This window comes from Crotalus tigris, unplaced genomic scaffold (genome assembly GCF_016545835.1).
Source record: "Crotalus tigris isolate CLP2741 ecotype Arizona unplaced genomic scaffold, ASM1654583v1 scf7180000021561.349155, whole genome shotgun sequence".
Classification (NCBI taxonomy): Eukaryota; Metazoa; Chordata; class Lepidosauria; order Squamata; family Viperidae; genus Crotalus; species Crotalus tigris.
Genome location: NW_024098566.1, coordinates 270,192 through 293,986, shown reverse-complemented (window position 1 = coordinate 293,986; position 23,795 = coordinate 270,192). Strand labels below are relative to the sequence as shown.

General features: G+C 43.5%; 1 protein-coding gene across 1 annotated transcript in view; it reads left to right on the top strand.

Moving 5' to 3' along the window:
* Positions 1 to 23,795, top strand: part of VWF (von Willebrand factor) — a 113,503-nt gene that overhangs the window by 15,822 nt on the left and 73,886 nt on the right. Inside the window, exons 7-15 of the mRNA XM_039318792.1 lie at positions 4,029 to 4,245; positions 5,976 to 6,098; positions 7,228 to 7,339; positions 8,859 to 8,905; positions 9,807 to 9,943; positions 12,111 to 12,246; positions 14,972 to 15,072; positions 21,594 to 21,789; positions 23,186 to 23,401. Of these exons, the coding sequence (XP_039174726.1) occupies positions 4,029 to 4,245; positions 5,976 to 6,098; positions 7,228 to 7,339; positions 8,859 to 8,905; positions 9,807 to 9,943; positions 12,111 to 12,246; positions 14,972 to 15,072; positions 21,594 to 21,789; positions 23,186 to 23,401 (1,285 nt within the window). The remainder of the gene's footprint in view (positions 1 to 4,028; positions 4,246 to 5,975; positions 6,099 to 7,227; positions 7,340 to 8,858; positions 8,906 to 9,806; positions 9,944 to 12,110; positions 12,247 to 14,971; positions 15,073 to 21,593; positions 21,790 to 23,185; positions 23,402 to 23,795) is intronic.

The following is a 23,795-nucleotide window of genomic DNA, read 5'->3' as shown; positions in this document are numbered from 1 at the left end:
TCTTTAGCATCTGTCTATCTATCTATCATCTTTAGCTTCTATCATCTATCTATCTATCTATCTATCTATCTATCTATCATCTTTAGCTTCTATCATCTATCTATCTCTCTCTCTCTCTATCATCTTTAGCATCTGTCTATCTATCATCTTTAGCTTCTATCTATCTATCTATCTATCTATCTATCTATCTACCTACCTACCTACCTACCTACCTACCTACCTACCTACCTACCTACCTACCTATCTATCTATCATCTTTAGCATCTGTCTATCTATCTATCTATCTATCTATCTATCTATCTATCTATCTATCTATCTATCTATCTATCTATCTATCATCTTTAGCTTCTATCTGTCTGTCTATCATCTTTAGCTTCTATCTATTTATCTATCTATCTATCATCTTTAGCATCTGTCTATCTATCTATCATCTTTAGCTTCTATCATCTATCTATCTATCTCTCTATCTATCTAACTATCTATCATCTTTAGCATCTATCTATCTATCTATCTATCTATCTATCTATCTATCTATCTATCTATCTAGCTAGCTAGCTAGCTATCATCTTTAGCTTCTATCTGTCTGTCTGTCTATCTATCTATCTATCTCTATCATCTTTAGCATCTATCTATCTATCTATCTATCTATCTATCTATCTATCTGTCTGTCTGTCTGTCTGTCTATCTATCTCTTCAATCAATTTAATCAGAATAGAGCTGGAAGGGACCTTGGAGGTCTTCTAGTCCAGCCCTCTGCTCAGGCAGGAGATCCTATATCATTTCAGACAAGAGGCTCTCCAGTCTCTGCTAAAAAACCTCCAGTAACGAAATAGACCTTCCCTTGCTCTTGCGGAGACTTCAGGGGATGCCTGGCCTCTCCTTGGGAGTCAGAAATGTCCGGAGGGGAGTCTTGAACAAGCCAAAGAGTAATTGCCAGACAGGAAGATGACCAACTCAACGAGGCTAATGTGTTTGTTACTTTTGGATTTGGTTATTAGGTATGGGGTCCTGGGTGCTCTCTGAGCTTGCTGGTTTTCTTGCAGACATTTCATGACCCAAACTAGGTAACATCATCAGTGCTACAAGGAAGTGGAGTTTGTGGAATGATGGATGAGGAGGAGGAAGAGGAGGAGGGGGAGGAGGAGGAGGAGGAGGAGAAGGAGGAGGAGGAAGAGAACTGTGGGGTCCTTGGTGCTCTCTGAGCTTGCTGGTTTTCTTACAGACGTTTCATGACCCAACTAGGTAACATAATCAGTGCTAGAAGGGATTAGGGTTTGTGGAATGATGGAGGAGGAGGAGGAGGAGGAGGAGGAGGAGGAGGAGGAGGAGGAGGAGGAGGAGAGGATGAGGAGGAGGAGAAGAAGAAGAAGAAGAAGAAGAAGAAGGAAGAAGAAGAAGAAGAAGGAGGAGGAGGAGGAGGAGGAAGGAGGAGGAGGAGGAGGAGGAGGAGAAGAAGAAGAAGAAGAAGAAGAAGAAGAAGAAGAAGAAGGAGGAGGAGGAGGAGGAGGTGGAAGGAAGAGGAGAAGAAGAAGAAGAAGAAGAAGAAGAAGAAGAAGAAGAAGAAGAAGAAGAAGAAGAAGAAGAAGAAGAAGAAGAAGAAGAAGAAGAAGGAGAAGGAGAAGAAGAAAAAGAGAAGAACTGTGGGGTCCTTGGTGCTCTCTGAGCTTGCTGGTTTTCTTACAGACGTTTCATGACCCAACTAGGTAACATCATCAGTGCTAGTAGAGCTTGTGGAATGATGGATGAGGATGAGGAAGAGGAGATGGAGGGGGAGGAGAAGGATAATTGTAAAGTCCTTGGTGTTCTCTGAGCTTGCTTGTTTTCTTGCAGACGTTTCATGACCCAGCTAGGTAACATTTTGTCATTTGATGTACGGTAATAACCTTTGCACCTAGTTTTCTTTACATACAGCTTGGAGCTACACATTTCTTTAAAAACAAAGACAAACAAAGTTGGCTTCATCTTTTGAGAACATTCAGTAGCCATGGGGGCAAAAAAAACCAACAACCCGTCATCCCATAATGGTTATTGCCTCAAAGCCAACAGCAGCAAATTCCATACTGTAACTCTCCATTGTTCTGGGGTAGAGCCTGCTATGCAGAGATTAAGTTTTTGGAAACAAGTCGCAAATATTTACGTTCTTTTGAATACACAAATGAAAACCAAAGGCTCATTGAGATCAAGCTTGCAGCTAGTAAATCTTTTTATAACATCCTCTCTCGTTTTAATCTTCAGAACTTCAACTTTTGACCTGAAAAATCTGGGGTTTAAAATGAGCAGACAGTTAGAACTGAAGTATTTCCAAAATGTAATGTACTGTTAGTTTTGGATCAAAAATGGATCTCACACCAGTGTTTCATTCTTTGATTTATTTTGTTCCACAGGATCTGTGTTTCTTTCTTCCTGTTTAAACACGTATTTATTTAAGGAGGGATTCTGAATTATATTAATTTGTTTCCTTCTTCCTAGTGGAGACAGACATAAATCTCCAGAACAATAGAATTTATTATTCATTTATTTTTCCTCACTGCATTTGAGTGGCATACAGCAAAAATAAGGATTAAAAACCACAGAAAAGAACAGAAAAGCACAAAACAACAAGTCAGTCATAATAGCTCAATGCAACAACACAAGAAATACTCTTTCCCCAGAACCAGGTTGTCATTTGTCTCTTGTCTATTTGTGAGATAAATGGTGCCTTGTATTTTTGGAGGCAAGTTAACTCCTCAGGAGTAACACTTTTCTTTTTTGTTGTTGTTTGGTTATTGTTTTAAAAAGATCACCTAGTCTGGTTCTCATAATTCAAGGATTTTTTTTTATTAGTTTACCAAAATATAAAATACAGAAATACAAAGAAAAATGAAAATAATGGAAAAATAAGGATGGAGAAGAGGAAAAAGTGAAGAGTAAAGGGGAAAACAAGAATAGAATAGAATAGAATAGAATAGAATAGAATAGAATAGAATAGAATAGAATAGAATAGAATAGAATAGAATAGAATAGAATATAGGAATGTAAACTAGACTAGACTAGAATAGAATAGAGACTAGACTAGACTAGACTAGACTAGACTAGACTAGAACAGAATAGAATAGAATAGAATATAGGAATGAAGAATAGAATAGAATAGAATAGAATAGAATAGAATAGAATAGAATAGAATAGAATAGAGTAGGGTAGGGTAGGGTAGGGTAGGGTAGGGTAGGGTAGGGTAGGGTAGGGTAGAGTAGAGTAGAATAGAATAGAATAGAATATAGGGATGAAGAATAGAATAGAATAGAGTAGAGTAGGGTAGGGTAGGGTAGGGTAGGGTAGGGTAGGGTAGGGTAGGGTTGGGTAGAATAAAGTAGAGTAGAGTAGAGTAGAGTAGAGTAGAGTAGAATAGAATAGAATAGAAGCTGAAAGGGACCTTGGAGGTCTTCTAGTCCAGCCCCCTTGCCTTCTGACTCTTTTTGGTACAGTAGACTAAGGTAATACTGTACAATTTCAACTTTTTATTTTTACATAATAATATATACTGTCCATTTCACAGTACATAATAATATATACTGGCCATTTTACATAATAACATATGCTGGCATATTCCTATAAAACAAAGCTATCTACTCAGCAAAACCCAAAATCAAAGTTTCATTTTTTTCCCCCACCTCAAGCACAAAGTCCAAAAGTGGTTTCCAAGTAGAAACAAAATTAATTGTATTTCTTTTTCTTTAATCAAAGCAGCCAATTTAGCCACCCCTGCTAACTCCCTCACCTTTTGCAGCCATTCGTCCACGGTGGGGAATCCAACTATCCTTCTGGGTTTTTTGGGCATGAAGTATATAAAACATCAAAATAAAAGCTCACCCAGCCTGACCTTGTCTTGCTTCTTCTGTAAGGAGAAGTCTTTAAGAAAGACACTATGAAGATCAACCAGGAAGAAATGGTGGTTAATAACTCTTGGTCTGGAAAATAATAGCATATCACCCTTCTTCCCCGTTTTCAGTCAGTTACGGACTCTGCTCATTCCAGTTTTCCTCTTCCTGCAGGACTTCATAGAAAACTGCCAGCTGCTGAGAACTTCATCGGTCTTTTCAAAGTGCCATCACCTGGTGGACCCCGAAAAGTTCGTGGGCCTCTGTGAAGAAGACATGTGCAGATGTGCTCGGGAGAGGAATTGCCACTGCCCAGTTTTTCTGGAGTATGCGCGAAGCTGTGCGCAGCAAGGTGTGATTTTGAAAGGATGGCCCGCCAGCAGCGGCTGCAGTAAGTCTTCAGGGTTAATGTTCTCGGGGTGACGGGCTTCCCGGTTCGAGATTCTGTGAGGAATACAAATTCAACTCCAAGGGTGTTGGAAAACAAAGCGAGTTTTATGAAAGCTTTTTGCAAAAGCTGGGTGGAACTCCTGGTGATGGCAAATCCCAGAGTCCACACCTGAATCAGTTTTTGCATAGGTCAGTGATGGCGAACCTTTTAGAGACCAAGTGCCCCAAAACTGGCCCTGTCCCCACTCCGCCCCCCACCCCGCCTGCCCGCAGGGCCACTCACCACCTCCAGGGCCCGCTGCAGATTGCCCAGCAGCCACGCCCTCTGCCGGCGCCCCGCAGCATCAACTGTGCACAATGGGGCGTGAGGGCAGAGTCTTGTCTCCGCCGCCTGGCTGCCATGTCCTTGGCTGCGCTGCTCCGCGTGGGCCATGCTTGGGGGCGACTCTACTCCAGGGGGGGCTGCTGGAGAGGAGGGGGTTGCAGGGGGAGGCAAGGCTGCGGCAACGGCACGTGTGCCCACAGAGAGGGCTCCGAGTGCCGCCTCTGGCACCTGTACCATAGGTTTGCCACCACTGGCATAGGTTTTTATATCTTGTCCCGTGCATCACGCCACATCCTTCCAAAGGGAGCCCAGTTGAATAGGCCCAGCCGGTCACTTGCTTTCCAACACCTAGCAACTATTACAATTACCAAACCCTCCAATTATTAGATCAAAAAGGGCCCCTTTTTCCTGTCTTATCTTCCCTCCCTTCTGTGGCGTGACTTGTAACATCCTGCTAACTAAGGGTATAGACCAGGGGTAGGCAACCATGGCTCTTTTAGGACTGGTGGACTTCAACTCCCAGAATTCCCGAGCCAACCAAGCTGAGGGGAAAGGGAGAGGTTTCCAAGCTGAGCCAGGCTGGCTCAGGAATTCTGGGAGTTGAAGTGCACGAGTCATAAAAGAACTAAGGCTGCCTACCCCTGCCCAAATGCCTGAATTTTGATCATGTGACCGTGAGGAAAAAATATTTAAATATTTCAACCAGGGGTCTTCAAACTTGGCCCTTTTATGACTGGTGGACTTCAACTCCCAGAATTCCTCAGCCAGCATGGAGGAACTATGGCCCCCTCATGCCTTGTGGACTTCAACTCCCAGAATTCCTGAGCCAGCATGGCTCAGCATGGAAACCTCTCCCTTTCCCCTCAGCATGGCTGGCTGAGGAATTCTGGGAGTTGAAGTCCCCGAGTCATAAAAGAGCCAAGGTTGCCTACCCATGGTATAGACGTATCTCCAAGGTGAACGGTTACCCAAACTGGATAATTGCAATTATAAAGGATTTATGTCTTCCTTTGTTTATCTATAGATGGACAGGAAGCCCAGTTGCCTCGTGAAAGAAGCACCTTGGGGACAGCCATGACATGGAGGACCGAGAACCTCCACAGACACCAAGATGTCTTCCAAAGGTGCTTTTTTCAGGAGTCAACTGGACTTCTTTGTTTTTCTTTGAAGACATTTTGCTTCTCATCTCAGAAGCTTCTTCAGCTCTGACTGAAGAATGGAAAGATTGGAACGATCCAGTCAGAGCTGAAGAAGCTTCTTGGATGAGAAGCGAAAACGTCTTCAGAAGAAAGCCCAGTTGCCTCCTGCGAATGCATCTTTGGGGGCCACGCTTAACGGATGCCCGCAAAGGTTTCATTTCTCCCTCTTTCTCCTCTTTCTCCCTCTCCCTCCCTCTCCCTTTTCAGGACCCGCGTGCCCGAATGGCTTGCAGTACAACGAGTGCACATCCGCCTGTGCCAAGACCTGCCAGAGCCTGAATATCAACGAAGTGTGTCCGGATCTGTGTGTCGATGGTTGCAGCTGCCCTGGTAAATCGATTTGCAGCTTTGGGCACAGCAGGAATCTTTGGGGCTTTGCTGTTTCTCCTTTTACTCGGGAGAAGGAAAGCACTTTGGAATGCTTGCAACTATTGATTTATCCCTCTGCCTGTGTGTGTGTGTGTGTGTGTGTGTGTGTGTGTGTGTGTTTTCTCCCAAAGGACCACTCTTTAATAAAATAAAATTAAAAAGGGGGGTGGGGGGAAAGGGATTGGGCGCATTCCAACATTACCTGGTGGGTGCATGAATTCTGAATAGAATAGAACAGAATAGAAAATGTAATAGAAAATAGAATAGAATAGAATTGCAGAATAGAATAGAATTACAGAATAGAATAGAAAAGAATAGAAAAGAAAATGGAATAGAAAATAGAACAGAGTAGAATAGAGTAGAATAGAATAGAATAGAATAGAATAGAATAGAATAGAATAGAATAGAATAGAATAGAATAGAAGAGTAGAGTAGAGTAGAGTAGAGTAGAGTAGAGTTGAAAGGGACCTTGGAGGTCTTCTAGTCCAGCCCCCTGCTCAAGCCGGAGTACCTACACCATCTCAGACAAGTGATGTCCAGGCTCTTCTTAAAAGATCTCCAATAATGGAGCGCCCATGATTTCTGGATGCAACTTCTGTTCCACAAGTTGATTGTCCTCACTGTCAGGCCAGTTTTGCTAAATAGAGTCAGTCTGCAGAATTGAAACTGAAACCAACTTTCCTTCCTTCCTTCCTTCCTTCCTTCCTTCCTTCCTTCCTTCCTTCCTTCCTTCCTTCCTTCCTTCCTTCCTTCCCTCCCTCCCTCCCTTCCCCTCCCTTTCTCCTTCCTTCCTTCCTTCCTTCCTTCCAATCTTCCTTCCTTCCTTCCCTCCCTCCCTCCCTTCCCCTCCCTTTCCCCTTCCTTCCTTCCTTCCTTCCTTCCTTCCTTCCTTCCTTCCTTCCTTCCTTCCTCCCTCCCTCCCTCCCTCCCTCCCTTCCTTCTCTCCCTCCCTCCCTCCCTCCCTCCCTCCCTCCCTCCCTCCCTCCCTCCCTCTTTCTTTCTTTCTTTCTTTCTTTCTTTCTTTCTTTCCTTTCCTTTCCTTTCCTTTCCTTTCCTTTCTTTTCCTTTCCTTTCCTTCTTTCTTTTGCAGAGGGAAAGCTCCTGGACGGGGACGTTTGTGTCGATGCCCCAGATTGCTCCTGCATAAATGCAGGCAAGAAATACCCGCCTGGCTCTTCAGTTTATCAGGACTGCAACTCATGGTAAGCACGATCCTCGGATGAAAGATGGAGGGGACCCTCCCCCATGGGGCGAGGCCAAGTCAGGGGTCTTCCAGTTCAGGGTGCTGGGCAAGAGGATGCCCCAAAGTGGATCCCCGGAGGCTCACCTGCAGAGATCTGGATCTGGCTCCTAACCACCTGGCAGTTTAGGTGGTCCCACTTTGGAGCCAGAATGCAACCATGTCAGAAACACATGTCCATTCGTCTATTTCTGTGTTTGCCAGCCTTGGCGAGTTGAAAAGGTCTGGACTTCAACTTGCCAAGGTTGACAAACACTGATCTACTTCATCCCCCCCCCTTTTTTTCAAACCTTGTGGATAAAATACACCTTTTTTTTCCCTTTCAACCATCGAAACACCCCCAGCTGCCTTGCACAAACAAGAACGACGTCACTCTGCCCGGGTGTCATCATGCAAACGGCATAATTCACACCCTTCGCGAATGACACATGAACCACGTACGATGGTCATCGTGGGTGGCTTGTGGTGACACCTTTCCTTCTGGTCTACCCTTTGGTGTGAGCCGCGGGGGGGGGGGCGGGGCAGGTCTTTCTAGAGTACACCTGGTGTGAAAATAGAATAGAAGATGGAATAGAAGAGAAGAGAAGAGAAAGAGAATAGGATAGAAATATAGAATAGAATAGAATAGAATAGAAGAGAAGAGAAGAGAAGAGAAGAGAAGAGAAGAGAAGAGAAGAGAAGAGAAGAGAAGAGAAAGAGAATAGGATAGAAATATAGAATAGAATAGAATAGAATAGAATAGAATAGAATAGAAGAGAAGAGAAGAGAAGAGAAGAGAAGAGAAGAGAAGAGAAGAGAAAGAGAATAGGATAGAAATATAGAATAGAATAGGAATAGAATAGAATAGAATAGAATAGGATAGAATAGAATAGAATAGAATAGAATAGAATAGAATAGAATAGAATAGAATAGAATAGAATAAGGAGGAGAAGAGAAGAGAAGAGAAAGAATAGGATAGAAATATAGAATAGAATAGAATAGAATAGAATAGAGTAGAGTAGAGTAGAATAGAATAGAATAGAATAGAATAGAATAAGGAGTAGAAGAGAAGAGAAGAGAAAGAATAGGATAGAAATATAGAATAGAATAGAATAGAATAGAATAGAATAGAATAGAATAGAATAGAATAACATGGGATGGAATGGAGTGGAGTGGAGTGGAATTGAATGGAGAATAGAATAGAACAGAACAGAATAGAGTAGAACAGAAAATAGAATAGAATAGAAAATAGAATAGAACAGAACAAAATAGAAAATAGAATAGAGCAGAGTAGAACAGAACAGAACAGAATAGAACAGAAAATAGAATAGAATAGAAAATAGAATAGAACAGAAAAGAACAGAACAGAACAGAACAGAACAGAACAGAATAGAATAGAATAGAATAGAATAGAATAGAATAGAATAGAATAGAATAGAATAGGAACAGGATTCACTTTGTCCCTAACCCTAACAGAGAAACATTTTTTCTTGCCCCCTTAGTATTTGCAGGCATGGCGCGTGGGTCTGCAACAATGAAGCCTGCCCAGGTATGTTGTGGTCCTTGCACCCTCCAGTGAACGAATCGCTGCTTATTTCAAATACAGGTTTCCCTTGCCTTCTGGCTTTTTTCTTTCTCAAAGTAGGCCTTCAGAGTCTTGTCAGGAGTCTTTCTCTTCTTTGCACTTTTTTGCACGTCACAGAGAGGAGGGGGGTGGGGTCAACCTGTTTTCCAAAGTCCTGCCTTCAGGTGCTTTGGAGAATAGGTGGAACCCCCCCCCCCTTCTCCATGACAGCCCGTCAAATATTGGAAGACCGCTATCATGTCACCTCCCTGATCAGTGGTGGGATTCAAATAGGTGAACATCCGGTTCTCTGCATGGGTGCCGCTTCCAGAAGTCCGTTTTGGGCCTGGGCGACCAAAAATTAGCTACCTGCCTAATTGGTGCGAACCGGATGATTCTCACCACTGTCTGTCTGTCTGTCTGTCTGTCTGCCTGCCTGCCTATCTGCCTGTCTGTCTGTCTATCTATCCCACCATTCTCTGTCTATCTGTCTGTCTGCCTGCCCGCCTGCTCGTCCACCCACCCATCCGTCCGTCCGTCCGTCCGTCTGTCTGTCTGTCTGTCTGTCTGTCTGTCTGTCTATCTATCCCACCTCCTGTCTGTCTGTCCATCCATCCATCCATCCATTCATTTTCGTGAATCAATTTTAGGGGAAAGAGGGGAAAAAAAAAAAAGCTGGGCCAGAGCGTTTTCTGATAACGTCATTGGAGTTCAGTAAAGCTTTAGACTCTTAACCACAAACAAATCAACCACGCAATTATTTGAAATCCAGAACGTGGGTTCTTTTTTTTATTATTATTTTAATCAAAGCAGAGAATGTAGCCTAATGTAAAATTGTTACGTGCGGTTTATTTGCAGATGAGTCTTTCATTTTTTCCTTCTCCAGGAGAGTGCTCTGTCACTGGCCAGTCCCACTTCAAAAGCTTTGACAACAAACACTTCACCTTCAGTGGAATCTGCCATTACTTGTTTGCTGGAGACTGCGAGGGGAACGCCTTTTCGGTCTTCATTGAGACAGTCCAGGTAAGAGCAAGTTTGTTGAAAGAGAAAACGCCGGTGGGAAAAAAATGTGGGTACCAGGGAACAGGTCTCCGATAGAATCTCTGCAGCTCAGGGCTAGCACTGATGACATCACCTAGTTGGGAGATGAGACGTCTGCAAGAAAACAAGCAAGCTCAGACAGCATCAAGGACTCCACAGTTCTCCTCCTCCTCCTCCTCCTCCATTCCACAAACGTCACTCCCTTTTAGCACTGATGATGTTACCTAGTTTGGTAATGAAATATCTGCAAGAAAACCACCAAGCTCAGACAGCACCAAGGACCCCACAGTTCTCCTCCTCCTCTTCCTCTTCTTCTTCCTCTTCCTCTTCTTCTTCTTCCTCCTCCTCCTCCTCCTCCTCTTCACTAACCCCATTCCTTTCTACCACTGATGATGTTACCTAGTTTGGTAATGAAATGTCTCCAAGAAAACCTCCAAGCTCAGAGAGCACCAAAGACCCCACATTATTACTTCTTCTCCTTCTCCTTCTCCTTCTCCTTCTCCTTCTCCTTCTCCTTCTCCTTCTCCTTCTCCTTCTCCTTCTTCTTCTTCTTCTTCTTCTTCTTCTTCTTCTTCTCCTCCTCCTCCTCCTCCTCCTCCTCCTCCTCCTCCTCCTCCTCCATTCCACAAACCCCACCCCCTTCTAGCACTGATGATGTTACCTAGTTTGGTAATGAAACATCTGCAAGAAAAACGCCAAGCTCAGAGAGCACCAAGGACCCCACAGAATAATTCTCCATCCTGTCGCCTCACAAAAATCAGTTCAGAGATACACAATCATAGCCCCAGTCCGCCCCTTCCTCACCTGTAACCTTCTCAAACTTACAACTCATTGTAAGTCTGAAGGCAAGAAGCAAAGCTATTAAATATTTGAAGTTCCTCATTTTAAGAGTATTTAAGGAAGCTGTATATGTGTGTTTTATTTAAATGAAAACACATTTCATTTGTTTGTTTTTCGGTGAGGCCGGTCTATCAGGGCAACCGCAAATATGGAAGGGAGCATACTGCTTCCTCTTACATACTGCTGTACTAGTCTCCCTTTAGTTCTTTGTCGGTGAATTTCAATTGAACACTCACATTGCATTTGTGTCTGAGTCCCACACAAAGGTGAAGTGTGGCTTTCATCCAGTAGTAAACATGGAATATGTGTCAAAATCCGTCTCACGCTAAAACTGTTTTGCATCTGTGCTGATGTACAGAATCAGGAAGGAAAGGGAGCCCACAAACCCACAATCCTTCTGTTGCGTCTTTGGCAAGGGGCCTTTGGAGAAGGAGTCACCATGGATTCGGAACTTCTGAGAACACAAAATATTGTTTGTAAAAAAAAGGAGACGTGAGAAAATCCCCAAAAGAGCAACGTTTTATGGCTCACCACAACAGAAGTCAAGTAGGAAAGCAGAAGTGGTGAATTGCTGTTAAGAACAAGGAAAGACATGTTCAGCTGAAGGATGCTGATCAAGCATGATAGCCTTGAGATGAACAGAATAACAGAGTAACAGAATAACACAGAGAGAGAGAGAGTCAGAGACATAGAGAGGGGGAGAGGGAGAGAGAACGAGACACACAGAGAGAAATAGAAAGACAGAGACAGAGAGAGAGACAGAGATGGAGAGGGAGAGAGAGAAAGAGAGAGGGGGAGAGTCAGAGACATAGAGAGGGGGAGAGAGAGAGAGAGAATGAGACACAGAGAAATAGAAAGACAGAGACAGAGAGAAAGAAAGAGAGAGACAGATGGAGAGGGAGAGAGAGAAAGAGAGGGAGAGAGACAGAGAAAGAGAGAGAGAGTCAGAGACATGGGGGGGGAGAGAGAGAATAAGACAGAGAAATAGAAAGACAGAGACAGAGAGAAAGAAAGAGAGAGACAGAGATGGAGAGGGAGAGAGAAAGAGAGGGAGACAGAGACAGAGAGTCAGAGACATAGAGAGAGAGAGAGAGAGAAAGAGACACAGAGACAGAGAAACAGACAGAGAGACAGAGAGAGACAGAAACAGAGAAAAAGAGAGACACAGAGAGAGAGAGAGAGAGAGAGAAAGAGAAAGAGACACAAAGAGACAGAGACAGAAAAAGAGAAAAAGAGAGAGATTCCATTCCTGCCACTGAACTCCTGAAGCTATATCTAAACTGACATTTCCTTCTCCTTGTCTCTCCAGTGTGCTGATGACCGGGATGCTGTGTGCACCCGCTCAGTCTCCGTGCAGCTCCAGGAGGAGAACTTCACTATCAAACTGAAACACGGCGGGGGTGTTTCTGTGAACGGCCAAGACGTTCAGATTCCCTTCATACTAAGTGCGTAGCCTTCTTGCTCACGTTGTCTTCTGCCTCCCCAGGAGGAAGGCCTCCAGCTCATGTTGGCTTACCGCGGGGCTGGGGAACGATGGCCCCTTTCATGACTTGTGGACTTCAACTCCCAGAATTCTTGAGCCAGCTCAGGAATTCTGGGAGTTGAAGTCCACAAGTCATGAAAGGGGCCATCATTCCCCACTTCTGGCTCACAGGTTCAACGTCAGGAATCCCAAAACATCTCAATCAATCGGAATAGGGCTGGAAGGGCCCTTGGAGGTCTTCTAGTCCAGCCCCCTGCTCAAGCAGGAGACCCTATATTATTTCAGACAGGGGGCTGTCCAGTCTTTTCTGAAAAACCTCCAGCAATGAAGCACCTGAGTAGATGTGCAAATGGCTATGGAGCCTTCTTGGAACTGTTATCTGACAACACAGATAAGCCTCCAAATGGCCTCAACGACTCGCCAAAAGGAGGCAAATGACCAGTTTTTCTGCAATATAAATCCTTCCATCTCCCTACCATCCGGTCAGAGCTGAAAAAGCTTCTTGGAGAAGAAGTGAAATGCCTTCAAAGAAAAACAAAGGAAGTCCAGTCTCCTCCTGAAGAAAAAAAAAGCAGCTTTGGGACAACCAGGACCTGGAGGATGAAGAATCTCCCTAGACATTACGAGAGAGAAGAAAGTTCAGGAGGTTTTATGCAGCTTTGGAGACTTCAGATTTTGCTTCCTGGGATGGGCTAGTCCAGGGGTCTTCCAACTTGGCCCTTTGATGACTTGTGGACTTCCAACTCCCAGAATTCCTGAGCCAGCGTGCCTGGCTGAGGAATTCTGGAAGTTGAAGTCCACAAGTCATCAAAAGGCCAAGTTTGAAGAGCCCTGTCTTAAGGCATCCTGGCTGAGGAATTCTGGGAGTTGAAGACCACAAGTAGGGGTCTTCAAACTTGGCCCTTTGATGACTTGTGGACTTCCAACTCCCAGAATTCCTCAGCCAGCGTGCCTGGCTGAGGAATTCTGGGAGTTGAAGTCCACAAGTCATCAAAGGGCCAAGTTTGAAGACCCGTCGTAAAGCATCCTGGCTGAGGAAATCTGGGAGTTGAAGACCACAAGTAGAGGTCTTCAAACTTGGCCCTTTGATGACTTGTGGACTTCCAACTCCCAGAATTCCTCAGCCAGCGTGCCTGGCTGAGGAATTCTGGGAGTTGAAGTCCACAAGTCATCAAAGAGCCAAGTTTGAAGACCCTGTCGTAAAGCATCCTGGCTGAGGAATTCTGGGAGTTGAAGTCCACAAGTCATCAAAGGGCCAAGTTTGAAGACCCCTGTTTTAAAGCATCCTGGCTGAGGAATTCTGGGAGTTGAAGACCACAAGTAGCGGTCTTCGAACTTGACCCTTTGATGACTTGTGGATTTTAACTCCAGAATTCTGTTGAATTCTGTTGAGTTGAAGTCCACATGTCATCAAAGGGCCAAGTTTGAAGATCCCTGAGCTAGTCTGTTTCCCTCATCTACGTTCCCCAGGATCTGTGGCACAGTTGGAAACCTACAGCAGAAAATGAAATGGAGGCGTCCTCATTTTAGGGAAAAGGTTTAGCTTCCAAGAGAGGCAGGGCGAAAGCAAAAGCAGAGAAAATTGGACCTCTGCAAAAAAAAAACAAAAAAAAAAAACAACCAACAACAGCTGTTAAGAAAACCGGTCATTGGCCTTGAGCATTTGAAAATCAATTTCCAGTCACCACTAATTGCCGTGAAGAACTGTGCTGTTAGATCATCGTCTGTCCTGGAAGGGAAGCCTAAACATTTTGCTTTGTTTTTCCACAACCAGTTGCCGTTTCTGGGGAAATTCAGAAAGCAAAAAATACACCCCCTTTGTCCTTGAACTGGAAAGGAGTTGTGAGTAAGGGTCACCACTGGTCCACCTACATTTCCTTACCAGAAGGAAAGGGAGGATTACAAAACAACTGCGGGTGTTTCCACGTAACGTGGCCCTCTAAGAGCTTCAGATGCTTCAATTTCAGACTGATTTAATCGTCACGGGTTGCTGCTGAGAATCATGCAAGTTGTCATGTGCTTTGCTGGGATAACTTTTCTTTGAATTAGAGCAAAGTTATTTTGCTCTGCTAGGGCTAAACAGAGCTTTTAACTGTAGAGCATGGGGTTATTTTTTAACAGAATTGGAAGGGACCTTGGAGGTCTTCTAGTCTAAACCCTGCTCTAGCAGAAGACCTTATACCAGTGATGGCGAACCTTTTAGAGACCGAGTGCCCAGACCTTAGCAATTTCAGATGATTCAAATAGGAGAAGCAATATATAGGTCTTTGGTTATTCGGGTTTTCTCCCGCGTAAAATTGGAAGTGTCTTGGCGACGTTTCGGCGAAGTCCCATTCGTCATCTTCAGGCTGGTGTTTTCAGCTTCGTGCTTCGAGGACCACACATTGCTCCTCGAAGCACGAAGCTGAAAACACCAGCCTGAAGATGACGAATGGGACTTCGTTGAAACGTCGCCAAGACACTTCCAATTTTACTCGGGAGAAAACCCGAATAACCAAAGACCTACATATATATATATTCCTTTTTGTTGGAAGAATGAGCTTCCAGGGGATCAAATGAGGTCAATCCTGGTTACCTTTTTCACACAAGGGGCCCGAAGGCATGGTTGTCTGGAAGGGCCATTTGCTGAGTTGCTAATGCTTGCGAAGGAGATACCTTAGCTTAGGCCGTGCCCTTGTTTCTTCCAGATACTCTGCACATCCAGCATACGGTGCTGCCAGCTGTTCGCCTCAGCTATAAGGAGAATATGCATCTGGACTGGGATGGGCTGGGAACTCTTGTAATGAAGGTAGAGTTGACATTTCCTTCTTCCTCTGGTGTTTCCATTTTTTTTTTTTAAAAAAAAGGAGAAAAGCCACACCATCCAATAACAGAGTTGGAAGGGACCTTGGAGGTCATCTAGTCCAACCCCCTGTTCAGGCAGGAAACCCTACACCATTCCAGACAAAGGGCTGTCCAGTCTCTTCTTAAAAACTTCCCGTGTTGGAGCATCCACAACTTCTGGAGGCAGGGTTTTTCCACTGGTTAATTGTTCTCACCGTCAGGAAATTCCTTCTTCGTTCTAGCTCGGTTACACGACCGTGGCTTGTTGGGAAATCTGAGCATGGACCAACATCTGGCACTTCAACACGGTGCGTTCACACCGCAAAACTGTCATGTTCTGTTTCCCAAAGATTTCTCGGTAAGAAAGTGTCTCAGCCTTGAGGATGCAACTTTGGGGCCTTCGGCTGGGACCCAGTTGAGTCATTTCCCTGGAACTTTTGTGGACTAAAGAAACGATGCCGTTAGTTGACAGGGTAACCCTGAATGCACAAGGGCATTGTGTGTGTTTGTGTGTGTGTATGTGTGTGGAGGGGAGGCTGGCATCTTGATTTTTCTCCCTGTGCTCAGCTGAGCAAGGGTGGTTGTAGTCAAGTCATACATATATGATTCAGGATCTCGCTAAGAGACTAAATCCCGTCTTCTAGTAGCTCTCATGATTTTGCAGCCCACCTCAGGGTCAAGAAATGTCATTTAGACTTCAAAATTACAATCCCTCTTATAACTATATGGAGTAAGGGTCACTGGAGTTTTCCTTCTGGATAGACAGGATTTTAGCCTCCAGTCCCTTAATCCTCTTTGTTGCTCTTCTCTGCACTCTTTCTGGAGTCTCCACGTCTTTTTCCCATCGTGGTGACCAAAAGTGGATGCAGGATTCCACGTGTGGCCTTAGGGTTCCATGTGATCTTGTTTCTATCCCACTGTCAATGCAGCCTAGGCTTTTTTTTATGCATCACTAAGATGAAAATTCAGATCTTCCATTGTTAAAAAAAAAACGTCCTTGTTTTGTACAGTTTTGTTTATTATTGAAGTCAAAAGTTCTTCAGGTACAAAAAACAATTCTGCGTTAATCCTCTGCTCCTATGGAGACAGGAAATAAATTTAGTGGAAAGTTGGGAGTGCATGGGATAAGGTCATGTTGATTAAATTGTCCCTTTTCTCATCCACCATATAAATTGGATACATAAAACAAGTTCCTAGGCTGAAATATCTCCAGAGCTGAGAACATGTCAAATGTTTATTTCTTTTTTTGAAAAGATGAAGACTTACTGTTGACTTCATGAAACCATCTACGTAGGTTTTTTTTGGCAATCCCACCTAAGTGTTTTCTTACACTATCCCTAAACTTTTTTTTTTTTTTGCTGGTTTTCTAATCAAGGACTAATGAAATGTCCAAAATGACTTCATTTTTACACTTGGATAAGATTGATAATGGAATTCCTGATTTAAAGAAAAAACATGGAAGTGCTGGCACAGAAATGTTTGTATGACATATTGAACCTAAATAAATTGATCCCATTTTGCCTTACGTTTGGGCAACTCCAGGATCTTTGGTTAGGTATAGTATGTTGTACAAAGTTAAAATGTTGAGTTTAGAATTTCTTAAGCCATAATTAAGTGTTTCATGTGGATACAGCCTTTGACAGCATTTCTCACTATGCAGAAAACATGGAATTGTGGGTGAGGAATGAGGCAAAAGAATAACTGGCAAGATGGGTATTATGCTCTATTATATTACATAAACTTATATAACAGAATAACAGAATTGGAAGGGACCTTGGAGATCTTCTAGTCCAACCTCCAGCACAAGCTGGAAACTCTACATTATTCTGGACAAATGCCCAATCTCTTAAAAACTTTCAGTGTTGGAGCACCCACAACTTCTGGAGGCAACTTCTGTTATATTGGTTAATTGTTCTGTCAGGAAATTCCTCCTTAATTCCAGGTTGCTCCTTTCCTTGATTAGTTTCCATCCGTTGCTTCTTGTCCTGCCCTCAGGGGCTTTGGAGAATAGGTTGACCCCCTCTTCTCTGTGGAAGCCCCTCAAATATTGGAAGACTGCTATCATGTCACCTCTAGTCCTTCTTTTCATTAAGGTAGGCATACCCAATTTCTGCAACCGCTCTTCATAATACATATATTCATACAAGGTACATAATTAGAACTTTAAATAAAAGTAACACCTTTTTTTCTGCAAGAAACCAATAAACTCTCTGGGTGAAATCTAACAATTCATCATTGCAGAAAAGACTACCCAGGACATAAGACTTGGAGAATCTCAAGCAGACTGCTTTTTAGGATCACTAAAACTTCAATAGCAACTGCGTTTCCTGGAGTACATTGTGCTTAACGATTCCTGCAGGTAGATTAATTTCATTAAAGAAAGCCAAATAATAGTGAAATTCTACACTGTCCCCCCCTCCCCCCCTTTCTCTCCTCTCTTTATATTTTCTTTCCATGAAATTATGAGTAAAAGATTCTTTGTTTACATCATTTCCTGTTCCAGCAATTTGTTCTTAAAGGTCACTTTGTTTTCTTGTCTGATCGCTTTTTTCCTTGATTTCAAAAGATGATGATCCGTGCTAAATGTTACTACATTAAAATAGACGTTTAGTTTTAGTTTTTTGGTTTTTAACCTTGATCAGGAACTTTTCTGGGGGTTTGTAGAATTGAAGGCAAGGCAGAATTTCCTCAGATTCAAATCACTGGTCAGGACGAGTTACTGAGTTAGAAACAAATTGGCCAACTCTGAAAAGATCTGTGCCACGTTTGGTCCATTTAGCAGAGCCAAATAAACAATTTGAACTTGAGAGGGAGGTGAGGGCAAATTGTAGAGGCACATCAAAAACCTTGCCATGTGTGGATTTCTAGTTTGCGGACCTGTGATTGTTATCCCCGAATAATCAAGATCACGCAAAGTATTAGTACTGCTTTATAAAAACCCTAGTGAGGCCACACCTGGAATACTGCAGCCAATTTTGTTCACCATATCACACACACACAAAAAAGAAAAGATGTTGAGAGTTTGGAAAAAATTCAGAGCAAAGAAACTAAGATGATCCAAGGCTTGGAGACTAAAACATACGAAGAACAGCTGCGGGACTTGGATCTGGCTAGTCTAAAGAAAAGAAGAAATAGGGGAGACATGATAGCAGTGTTCCAGTATTTGAGGGGCTGCCACAAGGAAGAGGGGGTCATGTTATTCTCCAAAGCACCAGAGGGCAGGACAAGAAACAATGGTTGGAAACTGACCAAAGAGAGAAGCAACCTGGAATTAAGGAGAAACTTCCTGACAGTGAGGACAATTAACCAGGGGAACATCTTGCCACCAGAAATTGTGGGCGCTCCATCACTGGAGGTTTTTAAGAAGAGACTGGACAGTCACCTGTCTGAGATGGAGTAGATTCTCCTGCTTGAGCAGGGGGTTGGACTAGAAGACCTCCAGGGTTCCTTCCAGCTCTATTCTCTCTCTATAAAATAGACTCTTTATAGATGTGTATTTAGTGGCCTGTCAGGAGCAAACTTTGTGCTCTCTTCTTGACAGAAGTCAACCCAGATCCTGAAACAAACTCCACTTATGACCGTTCATTTAGAATCTGTTCAAAGTTATGGTGCTGAAAAAAGACTGATCCTCACACTTGTGACTGTTACAGCATCACTAGATTAGTGATTAGTACCACTTTATAAAACCCTAGTGAGGCCACACCTGGAATACTGCAGCCAATTTTGGTCACCATATCACAAAAAAGATGTTGAGACCTTGGAAAAAAAACCCAGAGAAGAGCAACTAAGAGGATCCAAGGCCTGGAGACCAAAACATACGAAGAACGGCTGTGGGACTTGGGTTTGGCTAGTCTAAAGAAAAGAAGAAACAGGGGTGACATGATAGCAGTGTTCCAGCATTTGAGCCAACTGATTCATTTTTATGATGGTTGCAGTGTCCTGGAGTCATGTGAACATCACCTTTGGTGACCTTCCGACAAGCAAAGTTAATGGAGGAGCCAGATTTGTTTAACAACAGTGTTACTGACTTAACAATTTAATACTAGTGGCAAGAAAGTTCAGAAAAATAGGGCAAAATCCACTTAACAACACAACACAAATGTTGAGCTCAATCGTGGTCATAAATGAAGGACTACCTATATTTCCAATGTACCATCTGATTTTCTCCTGTTTTTTTTTTCTTTTTCTTTTCCCAAATGCTTCTGTTCCTTCAACATTGGTGGGTGGCTGCTTTGGAGGATGAAAAAAATAATTTTAATGCCCAGGCACAACAGGAGACAGTGCCAAATATTTTAGACAATTGGGGGAAGCGAGTCATTCCCAACGAACGTAGCAGACATATTTATGACAAATGTTGCATAATCTGAGTTTCCTGCTACGTTCCCAAACAATGGCATCTTTTCCCTCCGTGCCCTTCCAACTTTCAATGCTCAGCCACCATTTTCAACAAATACACTGAAATATACATGAAAAGAAATATTATAAAAAATAGACAAGTTCCTAAAACATCCCAGAAATCCTTTCACTCCCCCAATTACAGCATTATTTCATATGCCCCATCTCCCTTTTCTCACAGTTGGTAACTGTAATATATTTAGTATTAATATCAAAAGAGTATCTATCTTGTAGAAATTTCTTCTTTAAATTTGCCTGGATTTAGTTGCTGTCCATACCTATGAGCTTTTATCTGCATAGAAGTAAATCTGTCTAAACTGAGTAGATTTTGCTTTATCCTTTAAGAAGCCAGCACTAAAAATATACAGTTAGTTCTCGACTTAATGACCACAGCTGAAGCCCAAATTTTGGTTAAACGAGATAATTATTAAGTGAGTTTTGCCCCATTTTACAACTGTTCTTGCCCCAGTCGTTAGACAAATTGCTGCAGTTGATAAGTTAGTAACCCAGCTGGGAAGTGGATCCGGCATTGACTTCGCTTGTCAGAAGCAAACACTGGAAGTTTTTAAGAAGAGACTGGACAGCCATTTGTCCGAAATGGTGTAGGGTTTCCTGCCTGAGCAGGGGGTTGGACTAGATGACCTCCAAGGTACCTTCCAACATTATTATTATTATTATTATTATTATTATTATTATTATTATTATTATTATTAAAAATATAAATCCTTCTGGAAGACTTTTTTTTTTGAACGTTTAAGCCAAAAGAAGATGATCCTGAATTTAAGATATTCCATGGCATGAGCAGACAGGAAAAACTTGTCTTTCTACTCTCATGTTTTCAGTAACTGTAGAGTTTTAGAAGCAAATAATGAGGTTGTGTGTGTGGTTTTGGTGTTTAGTGAATCCCCAACTTCTCCTTGGGTTCAAACCGTTGGGGAGGAGCACAAGAGAAGGTCCCAGAATGCACCCTGAATACGGGGAAGACTTTTTCGGGGTGATGTTTGTGCTTCACAAAGTTTTTTTTTCTCTCTTCCCTCTTTCGCCAAACCAATCGCCGTTTTAGGGGCTTGTAATAAATTCACTTTTGCTTCCATCCAGGCTTTCCCCGGATGGACACGAAAAGAATCTTTTTTCCCTCTTCCCCCATTCCCTTTTTTAAAAAATTAAGAATGATTGAACCCCCTTCCTCTTATGGAATATACACCTGTTTTGAGTATGAGCCTCTTAAGAGATGTTTTGATCTAAGAAGCAGCCTTTAAGTTCAGCTGCTCCTCGAACTTACAACGGTTCCTTTAGGGACGGTTCAGAGTTAACAATGGCACTGAAATAAAAGGGGACCTATGGCCGTTTTTCACACTTCCGACCCCTTGCAGCCTCGCCCGGGTCACGTGATCAAAATTCGGACGCTGGGCAACTGGTTCATACTTACGACGGTCGCAGCCTCTCAGGATCACGTGATCCCCTTTTTGCTGCCTTTGGACAAGCAAAGTCAATGGGGGAAGCCAGATCCACTTAACAACCAGGTTACTCACTTAACAACTTCAGTGATCTGTGGAAAGAAAGTTCACAAAATGGAGCAAAATCCACTTAACAATGTTTCACTTAACCACAGACTATTGTTGTTAAGTCAAGCACTACCTAGATATCCAATAAATACGACAACTAGCTCCAGGCACGTTTAGTGGACGTTTCCAGTTGTGTGTTGTTAGTTGCAAAGTTGTGTCCGACCCATCGCGACCCCATGGACAACGTTCCTCCAGGGCAGTAGTTCTCAACCTTTCTAATGCCGCGACCCCATAATACAGTTCCCCATGTTGTGGTGACCCCCAACCACTTATACATCACCGGGTGCCAGGGGCGTGGCCAAAGAAAAGGGGGAAAAAATGGCGGACAGCCTTGTTTGGCGACCCCCGTGAAATGGTCGTTCGACCCCAAATGGGGTCCCGACCCACAGGTTGAGAACCACTGCTCCAGGCTTTCCTGTCTTCCAGTTGTGTACACTGTTTTATTTATTTGTTGTTGTTTTCTATTTTCAAACTCCTGCAAAGGAAAATAAGCTTTTTTTTTTTTCCGCCTCCGCCTTTGTTCTAGTTATCTTCAGAATACACCGAACAAATTTGTGGCTTGTGTGGCAACTACAATGGCAATCAAGGAGATGATTTCCTCACCCCTTCTGGACTGGTGGAAACCCTTGTGGAGGACTTTGGAAATTCTTGGAAGCTGAAGGGGGACTGTGAAGATCTGCAAAAACAAGACAGCAATTCCTGCAGCCTCAATCCTCGCTTAGGTGGGTGTGCTTATGACAGAGCCCTTGTGGGCTGTGATTTAAAATAGCAGGGTCTTATTTTGATCCAGCCAAGAGTTCTGTGCACGTTAAAGGCAGACACAATTCTCCCTTTTAGGGACAAGAGTCCACTCCACTCCACGCATTAAATCAGGATTCTGGTTTATGCGCTGGAGTGTAGCTTTTAGCACGGCCAAAGCGGGACGCGATTAAATGCGTAATATCCACTTTTTGCATTAAAACGAGTTTTGTTATTCTCTTGGCCCTTCCTTTTTTTTTTTTTTTCCTCCTTGGCTGGGCCCACTTTAGGAATGTTGCTTTGGCAGGCTACCCAAGGCTACACACACACACACAACAAAAAGATGAAAGGTTATTTCTTACCTCTCCCCAATTCACCCTGTTAAAAAAAAAAATACTTAAAAGAGATTTCCTGATTTGGTTTCTCTACCTGCGTCTCTCTGCCCCATCGCAGGAAGGGCGCCGTGCTCTTCAACATCTTCATCAACGATTTGGATGAGGAGATAGATGGGGAACTCATCAAATTTGCAGACGATATCTAGCTGGCAGGAATAGCCAACACTCCAGAAGTTACAGGCTTAGGATACAGGAGGATCTGGACAGACTTGAACACTGGACGCTATCTAACAAAATTAAATTCAATGGTGAAAAAAGCAAGGTTCTACATTTAGGCAAGAAAAACCAAAGGCACAGATACAGTATAGGTGGTACCTTGCTCAATAGTAGTAACTGCGGGAGGGATCTTGGAGTCCTAGTGGACAATCACCTAAATATGAGCCAGCCGTGTGCTGCAGCTGCCAAAAAGGCCAACACAGTGCTAGGCTGCATTAAAAAAGGGGTAGAATCAAGATCACATGAAGTGTTAATACCACTTTACAATGCCTTGGTAAGGCCACACTTGGAATACGGCATCCAGTTTTGGTCACCACGATGTAAAAAAGAGGTTGAGACTCTAGAAAGAGTACAGAGAAGAGCAACCAAGATGATCAGGGGACTGGAGGCTAAAGCATATAAGGAACGGTGACTGGAATTGGGTATGTCCAGTTTAACGAAGAGAAGGACGAGGGGTGAGAACTGGACAGACCCAATTCCAGCAGCCGTTCCTTATATGTTTTAGCCTCCAGCCCCCTGATCATCTTTGTTGCTCTTCTCTACACTCTTTCTAGAGTCTCCACCTCTTTTTTACATTGTGCTGACCAAAACTGGATAAATAAACAAGGCTGATCAGCAATAAGGATCCAAGCCCCTCTTTGAGGGAGACGGGTGTTTTCGAAACATCAATAAAATAATCCCTCCCTGCCCAAACAGCACAGTTACCGTATTTGCGATGAGTTGCAATTCTTGCTCCGTGGCTCCTGTGTTGAACCTGCTGTCCTTCCAGCCAGGTACGCGGACAGCTCCTGCTCGGTCCTGCTGTCACCCCTGTTCGCGCCCTGCCACCCGGAGGTCAGCCCTTCTCCTTACCTGAAGAACTGCCGCTACGACGTCTGCTCCTGCGCGGATGGCAGAGACTGCTTGTGCACGGCGGTCTCGGCCTATGCCATGGCTTGCGCCCGCAAAGGGGTGCTGATCAACTGGAGGAAGCCGGAATTTTGTGGTAGGTGCTTCTGGACCAAACATGGGCTCAATAAAGTCAGGCCTGGGAGTGGGTTGTTAAGGGACAGCGAGGTTGTGTGAATGTGTAGCACTAAAATGTGTCTCGCTCACTTCACCTCCAGAAGCGGTGAATGCTCCAACACTGGAGGTTTTTAAGAAGAGACTGGACAGCCATTTGTCCAAAATGGTATAGGGTTTCCTTCCTGAGCAGGGGGTTGGACTAGATGACCTCCAAGATCCCCTCCAAGTCTATTATTATTATTATTATTATTATTATTTGGATCAAGGAGGCTGTCTATCTATCTCTCTATCTCCCTATCTATCTATCTATCTATCTATCTATCTATCTATCTATCTATCTATCTATCTCTATCTATCTATCTATCTATCTATCT